This window comes from Hyposmocoma kahamanoa, unplaced genomic scaffold (assembly GCF_003589595.1).
Source record: "Hyposmocoma kahamanoa isolate Upper Pololo Valley unplaced genomic scaffold, ASM358959v1 202, whole genome shotgun sequence".
Lineage (NCBI taxonomy): Eukaryota > Metazoa > Arthropoda > Insecta > Lepidoptera > Cosmopterigidae > Hyposmocoma > Hyposmocoma kahamanoa.
The window spans coordinates 12,225,746-12,238,779 of NW_020653726.1; the positions used below are offsets into that span (position 1 = coordinate 12,225,746).

Genomic DNA, 13,034 nt, shown 5'->3' on the forward strand with positions numbered 1-13,034 from the left:
CACGTAAAAAAATCCCTAGTAGTACCTAATGCTTCCAAATGTGCTTATCATGGAGCGGCCTGATGTAAATAATGAGCGAGTTTTGTTAAATAGGTGTGTATACATGTGCCTTAATAATCATTAGGATAGATTTGTTGTAATTTGTAGTACTTTACAAATTATTTTTAGTGTTTAAAAGCCTTGTATTTGTATTAAATCTAGTAATTAATATGACGGCAAGACTGGTAGCCTAAAATGGCGCTGTGTAGTCCAACTGATCGATACGTTTTCTTGTAGGTATCTAATGAAGTAATTTTTCAGTTATTCGTACTATATATATACACGGGAAGTATGCATATATATATATATATATAAAGCTACAAATTACGACTTAGTGATTGAAATATAGAAATTCAACGTATACCTACTTCCCGATATGGTGGAAAAAAGATATGTTTATACCGTTGTACGTGGTTCCAAAGCAAATGAGTGAATGAATGAAATGAATGTGGAAAATATATAAGAGTGATCAACGATATTTGCGCACTTTTATTAGATACACCCGAAACAATTTCCGCCAAAAGTAAAAAAAGTTCGTAATTCAAATAAACAAAATGGCCGCCATTTAAATTTCAAAGTCTACTCGGAGACTATTAGAGATAAGTAGGAGGTGCTCGAAGGGATGTCATAGAGGGTAACAGTGGTGAACTGTCTGTGTAAAAAAAATTCAAAATGGCGATATGAAAATGGCGGCTGAAGAAAAACTAGCTCCGATCCGGCTGAAAATTGGCATGCGGAGGGACTTAGGAGTCCTTAATTGTAATTTGGGGTAAAAATTTTCTGTTCGCTGTTTTTTAATATGGCTACCATGTAGGTAAGCGTTTTTTCGTTAAAAATGGTTGCCGAAACAGAATTGCTTTTATTCGGCTGAAAATTAGTACGTTGAGGTCTCTAGGAGTGCCACATAAAAATTTGTTGTCCACATTGGGTATTCGCCATTTTTCAATATGCCTGCCATACAAGCCTTTCCTGGCAGCAGAAAAAAATGTTCTAATTCAACTACTACCGATCTATGAGTGTTTGATAATAATTTGTGGTCAAAATATTTTTTTTGCCATTTTCGAATATTGTACGGTTGCCATACAAGCATTTTTTGGCAGCAGACAAAAATTTGCTACACCAACTGAAAATGACAAAGAGGAGTACCTATTTAGGAAAAAATACCAACCAATCACACCAAATTTCTGGTCTTAAATTAGGGAATTTCCTGTACTATGAATACCAGAATAACGATAACTCTGAGGCCAATACGCAGACCAGAACCAACTTAGAAATATTCGTTTCCTAAATTGGCCCAAAGCGGAAATCGAAGCCGGAACCTACTCATCAAGCTCCCATAGTACTAAACGCTGTGCCACAGAAGAGCATAAGCACACTCCGTAAATATCATAATCCGACCACGCGCCGCAAGCCGAGCCCGACCCCACCGTAGGTTTTTTTTATTAGACCAAGTGACGGTTCGAACAAGTCACACACCTGGTGGTAAGTGTCACGCCTGTCCATAACAGAAGCAATACCATTCACAGGTGGGGTAGGTAAAAGGCTCGTCCATAAATATGATTTGAACTATACGTACGTACCTATATAGTTTTTTAGTTTAGACCTCTTTTCCACATGATTATCAAACTCAGTCGAAGTTTCTTTATTACTATTGGTATCAAATGCAGGAAGTTCTAGATTGAAGACTTTAAATTCATTGATTTATTGTATGATGGGCTATAACCAATCAAAATTTCTTGCTACAAATTTCACCTTGCTTTACAGATATTCCAAAGGAACTTGGTTTAAAACAAAATTTCATAAGGAACATTCAGCCTCGGGTTAAGCTGTACAAACTGGTATGTTTTCTAACTGCAAATAAGAACGCTATGTATTTACGTAGGTACCTAATGAAATTCCGTTTAAACAACGTTCTTGTGGAATACCCCTAATAGGCCCGTGACATTCTCCACTGCGCCGTTCCGCCGAACACCTCTAAAACCACTAGGGGTCTTCCCACATTCCCTACCACTTCCAGCTCGAGGGTGCCAAACAACCGATGTTATTCCCGAATTCCGTGCAAAGGTGTACTCCCAAGTGGCATTAACGATAGAGATAGTAATGGTAAGTAGCCTATATAGCTTACGAATGTACTTATCTAAAATGTTTGTATATTTAATATGAGGGATAGCTGACCCTCGCTAGCGGAAGCAAGGCTTTATACGCCGTTGGGGGTTACCCAATATTCTATTGAATCTGCGGCCCCCAGCCCTCATTGTGTTTTATGACGCTCGCCGATGTTATAACCTGCTTTATGCGAAACTCGTTTTTCCACCTCGTATATGTAGGGATGAGCATATAGCCCTCTCGGTGCAATGGAAACAACAATAAAATTGGTGCGTAATCTAGAACTATATTGAGAACTTAGACTGCGTATGACGTGCTGTTTATGAATAACTAGCCTTAGTTGTGCAATTATTATATTATGTCCCAAAACTCAAAGATAACCTGAGAACAGGATGTTGATCTGACATCCCGTTCTCGAGATTTGAACCCCCTACACTTTTTTCTGGGATTGTCTGAAAGAAAAAGTTTATGCAAAACCGATATCAAACGTTGCCGAATTACGACAAAGAATCACGGAAGCTGTACAACAGACAAATTTAGGACGATATACACGATTGGTGAAAAGGTCATATTTACGGCGTTTTCTGTGCTATTTAGGTTACCGTTACAAAAATTAGAACAGCAAAATTACCAAATTGGTAATTGTAGCTTAAAAACTACAGGTCGAACATTTTTCATTAAAATGCTTATATCACAAAAAACATGACTCCGATGTTTTTTATTATTTTTTTAGGGTTGTTATAAACTAGGCAACATCCTGTTCTCGGGTTATCGTTGAGTTTTGGGACACCTGTATGTATATCAACTTGATATTATAAAAAACAAAACTAAAATAAAATATATTACGTGGAAAAGTACATGAAGTGTCACCTTTAAAATGTTTAAGTAGCCCGTATTATTCCTTGGAGAGAAATACAGTAAAAAGTGCAAAATCAAGTAATATTAATGATGAGCAAAAGACTAGTCCAATACCAAAAGTTCTATAATTTCGAAACAGGAAAGCTTATTTTAAAGTATTGACACGTAACACGCTGAAAGTTTTGCAAAGTTGAAATATCTGCTTTCATTTCAAATATATGTTGTCAATAGATTATTGATATCTACTAACTAGTTTTAGGTAGATATATCTGACTGCTGGTTCCTAACGGAAAGAACGTATTGGGCTCACCATGCTGTCCTCATGTCTTTTGAAGAGTTTTCTCCGTCATGCAGGGTTTTTTCCCATTTACGAGGTTTATACTATAGTGAAACAAAAACTTTACACTAACGATCATTTTCAGCTTCTATGTAAATACTTGGACGACAAAATTGCATGGTCATATATTATACCGTATATGTGAAATAAATATTGTAAATGATTTCTTGCTCATTGTTCTTACGACCTACCGCTGCCTTTTTAACGCACACACTAATAGCCCCGCACTAGGGAAACCCTGTTTCGCGGGTGCCATTGACACACACACACACACATACAACCACAAATTGCATCCAATCTCACGAGAGGAATAAATGTAGGCCATACACATATTTCCCGACTCGGGAATCGAACCCGGGACCTCTGCGTGGCAGTCCAGCGTAGTAACCTTTGGGTAACAAAGGCAGTTAAACGTGAAGTAAAGTTCAATGTGACAATTTCAAGTGTAATCTGCTTACCTGTGGATTAAAGTACTTAATTTAGTAGTAGTAGATCTGCTTGTGAAATAGTTCATCCAGGGAAGTACTGCCACCTATTTCCGCTGCCAACCCTATGTGAGTATTATTGCGATCCGGTTTTGAAGGATAAGTGCTGGTGAAATTACAGGACATGGAACTTGTAAACTTTTATCTAATGGTGACATGCAAAGTAGCAGTGCCTCAGATTTTTGCAATTTAAACTGTGAGTGGCACTGCCACTGCTATCGACAGGTGTGTCGCTTACCACCAGGCGCACGCAGTTCGTCCCATCACGTGGCGCCATAAAAAAAATATTTGAGTTATATTCTGAAAAATGTTTTCTGTTATCCAAAGCAGGGGTATTGTTGGAAAATCGTGCGTCAGGTAAAGCGTAGTGAAGACGGTCGACCTGTCAAGAGGCACTAATTCATTATGCTAACGAGACTCTGCCTTCGACTTTGATGGATTGGCCTTTTTCCCTCGCATAAATGTGACGACCGAAGGGAAACTCCTAAAAAATGGACCAATAACAGTGTATGCAAAACTTGAGCATCCCTAAACGAAAAATATAAGGATGTTGAAATTTTCCAACCCCGTAGAGAAATACGAGACTGGTAACTCAGCTACCTCAAATGCGTTAAAATTAAACGCTGCCAACGGTTTTGACCTCAATAGTAAGTCGCACAAATTAAGCATAATAGATATAATATACCCCAGAGAAAAATATTATTATAAGCTTTTGATATCCCTAAAACTATAAATGTAATAAAAAAAACTAGTGTCAACTTGGAACGCGTGACGTCATTGGTGGTAAACAAACTAGACATTATGCACTTACGACGCGACAGTCCAAACACTGGGGGACAGGGACTTGAAGCCTTAACTCATAGTCTAAAGCGTTTGGCACTAGTCTCTCAGTCGATAAAACAGACAAACAAATAATAGAATATGTGACGTCGCTACGATGCTCCACATCAAAAAGGTGGAAAAAACAAATTTGACTGTTGCGAAATCTTGTGAATACGAGGTGTACATTACCGTCCCCATCGTCGTACCCCATCTTTTGGGGGAAAACAAACGTTAGCACTAAGGAATGCAATCCCGCAGGATAATCTTAGTCCCGGTATTTGCGGGAGTGCAAGTTTCTGATCCCATGGGATCCTGGTATTTGCTGGATCCCGCAGATAGCTGAAAGACTTCGAAAAAAAGTCATATCGTCAAACTACAAGTTTGCTAAGGGCTAAAATTCAAAGAAAGAAAGGATATTACTAAGTTGTTTATTAAGATCAATCACAATTTTGGAAGTAGGTAACCGCGCAAAAACGATAAAATATAAAACTAAAAGGTTCCATACAAACTAGGTAGCTAGCAGCGAACAAAGGCTCGCTGTGCTTCCACCCCAGCAGGAATAACCGTCATTAACGCGTTATAAGCAAACTGAAAATATGAGCCTTTTAACCCACATATATCAAAATAGTTATTGTCCTCGCCGAACTACCTCTAAGACCCTAGAGAGGTTGACAAAGAAATCTTCCAAATCTTTTGACTTGGTATAAATTTTATATATTGTCGCTAACCTTTGGTCCATCTTCGTCGCTAATGCACATGCAAATCTTTAATGCAACGTCTTAGGGCTTAAATTATCGATTTACTCAAGCTGCATTTCCCTAACTGTGAATTTCCACTTTCAAACAGTACTTCCACACAGCAGCAACTCTTGCAGAAAATAATAAAATAAAATAAATAATATATAAAGATATACATAGACATATCTCGATTCCGATCCGATCGATGCCGATCGTTTCATCTGCTTATAGCTTATCCCGCAATTGCCGCGGGATCCCGCTCAGTTTACATGCGGGATCAATCCCGCAAAATTGGTGCAGGATCCCGGTATTTCGAGATCCCGGTATTGCATTCCCTAGTTAGCACACTTTGCACATTTTCGGTGATGGTTAAGACTATCCGTTCTTCCTAGAGCTCAAAAGGTTTGACTCAAAAAAAGTATGTTTCTTTACCCCAGCTGACTATTATTGATTAACTAGGTATTGTGTTCAATCCAACATTTGTAGTTTTTAGTTAACAAGTGGCTAAACGGAGAAAAAACAAGATAATACGCGACCATTGAACACGATGACATTTCTTTGTTTACCTATATATGTGACGTCACGTGGTTTGTTTGTTGTTTGCATTACATACTAGAGCCTATGCACACAGCGTATTTTATACGCGCCGTAAATGAGTCATCTGCGCGTATACGCGCTGTAGTAGCGCGTGTGTGTAGCGCATTTTGATAAAAGATAGTTTTAATTTTAGTTTTGTTTGTTAATTCGAAGTAACTACCTACTCGAAATTGTAAGTGTAAAACTTCTTGCTTGCAACGCGACTTTTGCGCGCGTTTGAATCGATACAATACAATCATCGGCGCGTATAAAATGCGCCGTGAGCACAGGGTCTTAGGGTCGTATTCTAGAACTCTACTCTATGTGTGTAGTGCTTTAAACCATACTACGAGTATGGTTTAAAGCACTCGAAATCATACTCAAGTCACTGCCATTAGGGTCGTATTTCCAGTGCAATCCTGACTTGAGCATTGAGTAGAGTTCTAGAATACGACCCTTAGAAACGTTACTATTACAGATTTTATGTATTGATTTAAAACACAAATCATTATCAATTTTACAATAGACACAAAAATATTGTTTGAATAATCGTCGATTGAACTATATTTCCGATGTTGGTCCTAAATGTAAATATATGTCAGATTGTCCGAATTTAAATAGGTATTTTAAATAGGTATGAACTTATAAGCAACAATACACAAAAGCTATAATTTCAAAATTTTTTTTTTTGTTTATAATTACATTATTCAATACAGTCAAGACAACATAAAGCGTGACATTTTTGACGCTGACCAAGCGACAAAGAGTTGACTTTAAATTTTAAATGTCGACATCTTGATATACTTACTCTACCATAAATCCTTTTTTCTTTATGTATGATATTCTCCCTTAATTAACATTTTGTGTGATTTTATCTAATAATGTAATGCTTTAGTGTGTATAACTTCATAATTTCAATTTAATATAACGTCATAGTTTATGATCACATAAGTGCTCAGTGTGTATAATAATGTATAATCTATTTGTATCTAGAAAAACACGTTTTTCATATAAAATTGAAGACATATTTGCTGAAGTAGTAATTATATTTAGTACATTTTTATGTACATTGGTCATTTAGCGCTTTTTCCATTGTAGTTTGCTGGGCCTTAGGAGGATAATCCACCCGAACAGTCAGTAGAAGAGGTTCTTCCAGAAATAAATAACTTACTGCTGCCGAATCGTTGGCGTTATTGATCAGTATTAACCGAGAACATATATCAAAACTGGCACTGGCCCAGTCTAGTGGCCGCTATGAAGGTAACAATAAACATTATAGATATCCAAATTGAAAATAAAAAGATGGTCTGTTCAATATAATTTAATTAAAACTATATTTCTAAGATGCGGGATGTTTTCGATTACAATGCGCAATCATTTGTTTCTTACTGTGGAATGTATGATTACAATTTACACATTTAACACTTCGAACGCCTGTGTGAACGCTTTGATGCCTTTTAAACGATCCTTGTGACACAAATTCTTTACTACAAATAGGGCATTTGTAGCGTTGTCCGGTGTGAGCCATTTGATGTTTCGTCAGCTGAGATTTATTTTTATATGCCTTGTTACATATTGAACAAGCAAACGGCCGGTCATCACTGTGCCATATTAGATGTTTCTCTAACGTTTTAAGAGTAGGGAAGCCTTTGGAACAATAATCGCAAATGTATATTTTCTCTTGAATCATTCGTTTGAGATGCATTTGCAAAGTGTGCTGATTCTTGAAGACCCGATTGCAATGGTTACATACCAGAGACTTAGACTCCGTGTGGACACACTCGATATGTAACTACGGAAGAAATTGTACTATTAGCCTTTTAAATGTAACAGAATAGCTATTGAGAAGAATAATTAATTTTATTAAAAAAATAAACTACCATTAGTATTGATTTTAATCGACTTAATAAAATATTCAAATTCACATTTTATTTATTCAGACCACAAAGAGTCCATATGTGTAAAATAAACTGCAAATAAAATCTCGTTAGTAATAATATAAAACACACAAATAATTGATTATAAAATAATTAAGCGTGAGGATTTATCAGAGCCGATACCCAATGCCTTTGTAAAGCACTGTCCGGTCTCTCGGCTAGTATCTTCAGTATGCTGTTCGGGCTCCCCAGCTCCCATTCTGCGTCTTACCGACATAATTTTTTTACGCTTTAGTGCAAAAAAGCCAGTGTATACAAAAAAATATATTTCTCAATTCGACTGTTTTTTTTGTATTTGTGTATATGTTATGTGATTACTACGACATTTGTGAACCGATTTCGATTATTATTTTTTTTGTTGGAAAGGGGGTACCTCAGTAGTGGTCCCGTTGCAATTTGAAAAAAATTTTCCACCTTTAAGCGTCCAGTTACACGAAGCGAATGTTTTCGCGCGGCGGACGCGGGGCGACCGCCCAGTTACCACGCCTTCATGTAGGTACATTAACGGCGAATCTGAATTGTATTTACTAGGCTTTAAATTCCTCTGAATTATACAACCGGCCGCCGCGTAGACCAAACTCAAGCCAGGCCTTGTACTCTCGTTCTCCGCATGATGCGAATGAAGCTTCATACCTAACATTGTCTTTTAATCTGGTTGAGTATTAATTATTTCACAGTAATTGTTTCGGACGGATGTCGGACGGAGAACGAGATTAGACTCCCAGGTTCACCCGCGTGCCCGGGATGCTTATTTAAGTTAAAAAGTAAAAGCAAAATGAATAGAGCGTATTTTGCCATGACAGTTAGACGCACGCGGTCGCTGCGCGGCGGCAACGCGGTCTCCGCTCGGCGACCGCGCGGGGTGAGCGCGGTAAAATTCGTGTCGAATAAATGCGCCCTAAGGGTGCCAAATTAGAGGATGAATCCGGTTTATCCGACCCACTTTCCTTTAACCAATTTCAATAAAACTTGGCAAATAGATGTAATTCCACAAATTTTTGAGGTCGGTTTTGTAAGTGCAAAACAAATTTTTAAATGCCTCTGTGACCGAACGGTTACCATGCCGGACTGCCACGCAGAGATCCCAGGTTCGATTCCCGGGCCGTGAAAAATATTTGTATGGCCTACATTTATTTCTCTCGAGAGTTTGGATGTAATTTGTGGTTGTCTATGTGTGTGTCCGTGGCACCCGCGACACAGGGTTTGCCTACTGCGGGGCTATGTTGAATGTGTGCGTTAAAAAAATGTATTACACATTAATTATCATGATGTTTTGTGAAATATCTCCACTAGTTTTTTTATAATTAATACAAAGATTGAACACAACGAAAAATTCCTTCATTCTGAGGGCACTAGAACCAGCGTCTGTAATGCCAATCTAGAACAACCGCTCTACCTAGCTACAGATCGAGTCAGCCGATCTTACGAATTTTCTATTCGTTTGTTAAATACATTCAATTGACGATTTTTAGAATTTAAATTACATATAAAATGTTTTATTTGATTGAACGTGTTTTTAATTAAATCAGTTAAGAAGTTAGTGCGAAGTGGATTTTAAGCCTTGTACTTTTGTAATGCAATCAGCATTACAAAAGTACAAGGTTTAAAATCCACGGTACCCTGTAGTAACTTGTCAAATATTTTACTATTGAATAATCTCAAATAATCTACGGTCGCCACCGCAGTTATCCTATCCATCAGGTGAACCCGTCCATCAGTTTGCCGCTAGTATAGTTTAGTTTTCTAACCAGTTATGATGAATACCATAAGCGGTTAGAATACTATACAAGTAGCAGTAGAGCTCCTTGTGAAAGAGTTCGTCCGGAGAAAATAATGCCACCTTACCTATTTCAACCGGCAAGCGTTACTGTAAGTTAGCATTACTGTGTTCCGGTTTTGAAGGGTAGGTGCTGGTAAAATTATAGGCACATGGAACTTGTCAACATACGTTTCATGGTGACAGACGCAGTATTTTTTTCACACTCTCAAAGCTCTTGCACTTGGGAAACCCTTTGTCGCGGGTGCCATGGACACACATATAGACAATCACAAATTACACCCAAAGTCACGAGAGAAACAAATGTAGGCCATATAAATATTTCTTCGGGCCTGATCCCGGATCCTGGGACCTCTGCGTGGCAGGCCAGTATGATAGCCGTTTGTCCACAGAGGCAGTTATTTATATATTACAGGCACATGGGACTTGTTAACTTATATTTCAAAGTGACTGTCGCAGTGACAGCGCCCCTCAAATCTTCTAAGGACAGGCATGTCGCTTACCACCAGGTACGACTTATTCGTGACGTCACTTGGCATCATAAAATATGAAAATTATACTTACATTTAAATTATATTTTTTTCTAAAGTTCTTTCCACAATATTGGCAGACAAAAGCATGTCTACGTTTATGTACACGAAGATGTTCCAATAAATATTTTCTTGATCTGTATCTACAAAAACAAACCAATACTTTTAATATCTATAGGTGAGAAGTAAAAACCTTAAATATACACAGCCTTTTGAAAATCAGGTATTATAAAAATCTTAAAGTCAAACGACATGCGTTAAATAAAGAAAACGATGATAGGTACTTAATGTCTTTTACCATTTCTTGATTCTTAGCATTCTAAAGCAATGTTTGTAAAAACAACTAAAGTCCAAAATGTGGATATCGAGTTCTTGGGTTTTCGCGATTGTTACACATACGAAATGAAATTTTTAATTAATTAATAAGTTTTGTAGCTATAGTTAAAACTAGGAATCTACCACCTCAGTCAACCGTGACCATGGGACCTGTAAAGGGTTGGTTTGTTTAAAAAAACAATATACGCTATTTAAATCCGAAAAAGTAGTTTCATTTCCTATCCAAAATGTGGATTTAAAGTCCTTTACTTATCAGCAGAGGTCGGAATTAGGTAGAGTTATTTATGTACTTGCATCGAAATGTAGATATTAATATGGACCTTCCCGGGATTTCTTATGTGTGGCGATCAATATGACACATAAATAATAATAATCAAATCAAATCTTCAAATCAAAGTCCGTTAATGGGTGCCAAAATAGTCGTATTAGTAGAAGTCCAGAATCCGAATAACAAGCCAGGGTCAAACAAAATTCACCACACAAAACACAGGAGTAAACAAACGAGCGCATTCTACGAACCGAGGTAAAGAATGAGCTCTGTGAATGAGTCAACCGATTTTTTTAAATAAAAAGCTTAAAAGCTTAGAAAGAGACAAAATCTAGTACATTTCGTTGAACGGGGAGTGCTCCGCATTTCCTTTATTGTTTTCTTTTGTTCTCTTAAGCCATGTTGTGTGCGCACACGCGCGACGTTGCCACATTTCTATTGGAATTTTGCAACTACGGACATTCAATATCGTTGATGTAAGTTTGGCAACGTCGGCGTCACGCGTGCAGTGGTTATAATGGGGTAAGAGAGAATACCTTCTTTATTAAATAAATCTCTTCAAAATTAATCTTGGGATTTGAGGCATATCCACTTTATTCTTTCGTAACATGGAACCAGTGTAAGTACGTAAATAACTCTACCTAATTCCGACCTCTGCTTATCAGTTCTCAATTACAGATACAGGCTCAACATATTATTATTATAAAGAAATGGTCATGATACCGAAAGCCAGTAGAAACTGCGTTTTTTTTATTGTTGAAATATTTTTTAAATATAAAAAAAACTACTAAAAAATGTAACCACTCAAAGATTACATACAACATACATGAAATCAAGTAGGTACTGTCGTAAATCAAAATTGTGAAAACACGATTTAAAAGTTCAAAAAATTACTGAATTTAACCATTAAATATATATTCTCATTTTATAAATATATAACTAAATATTACGTATAAATAAAAATACTCACAGTAGTAGAAATAAAATCTATACAGTATTTTTTTATCCGACTTTAAAAAAGTAGGAGGTTCTCAATTGGACTGTATTTTTTTGTTACGACATTACGGCATTTGTGAACCGATTTTGATGATTATATTTTGTTGGAAAGACCTAAGTAGGACTTTAGTATTAAATTTGAAGAAAATATTTCACCTCTAAGAGTGGTAAACTATGGGATGAATCCGGTTTCGAGCACTTTCCGTAAACGGATTCCAATAAAACTTGGCAAATAGATGAATTTCCAATAAAAAAAGCTGATGAGTAAAGTTTTGAGGTCTATTTTTTTTTTTAATAAAAAGTTTTCTAATCTAAACAAAGTTGTGTCCATTCCATTCACAATGGAGCCTTAATAAAAAAAGAAACGTTAGCGTAAACATTACATCTGGACTAGAATTCTTTAGGCTCCACTAGACACGTGCGCCGCGTCTGTCGCTATTGACCAGCGTAAAATCGGTATAGCGAAAATTTGTTAAATTTTAATCAAATGACTGACATTCTCTATCTACGTTAAATTATTATTATATTTAAATACAACTAAAATGAGTTACTTTCCTGTCTACATACATCCTATTCCTACTAGATTTAACTTAAGAGCGTTTAATTTTACGTTATTGTTTTTTGTTCAAACTTATTTTAAGACAATATTATTCTTTTTTTTTTAATTAAGTGCTCATTGTCCTCCATCTTACCCGATGGCAAATGACGATGAGGTCGACGATGGAGTATGCACACTTAAATAATGCCTATTCACTCTCGCCTTGAAAAGCCTAAGTTAAAATTTTTAGTATCCTACATACCGTCGCCTTACTTTCTCAAACTCGTATCTTAAAGCACAAAATTACTGAAATGCAAAAAATGATGTTATATTATACAAACTTCGCAGGCTGATTTTACATCACATTTCCTTCAAATTTACACTTATTCTTATATATTATTACATAATTATTATATTACGCTTTTACTTATTCTTAAAGTAATGCATCCAAATTAACACCCTCGATAAGAATATATATAATAACAATTTAGGTGATAAAAAAAACATATTTGCAGTGTTTTTTGATTTTAAAAAAGCGTTTGATACATTACAAACAAATAACTTGTTAAATGCAATGGAAGAGTGTGGGGTTGGTGAGCCACTGAACAAATGGTTCTGTGATTACCTAACATTGCGTTCTTATAGAGTAAAGTTGGGTGATGAGTATAGTGTAGAGAAACAAGTCCAGTGCG

The 13,034-nt window shown here is 36.5% G+C and overlaps 1 protein-coding gene across 1 annotated transcript in view; it reads right to left on the reverse strand.

The window, feature by feature from the left end:
- Positions 1–7,299: 7,299 nt before the first annotated feature.
- LOC113227130 (gastrula zinc finger protein XlCGF7.1-like) overlaps positions 7,300–13,034 on the reverse strand; it is a 14,744-nt gene continuing 9,009 nt past the window's right edge. The window contains exons 4-5 of the mRNA XM_026460008.1: positions 10,239–10,347; positions 7,300–7,752 (exon numbers count right to left, since the gene is read on the reverse strand). Of these exons, the coding sequence (XP_026315793.1) occupies positions 7,300–7,752; positions 10,239–10,347 (562 nt within the window). The remainder of the gene's footprint in view (positions 7,753–10,238; positions 10,348–13,034) is intronic.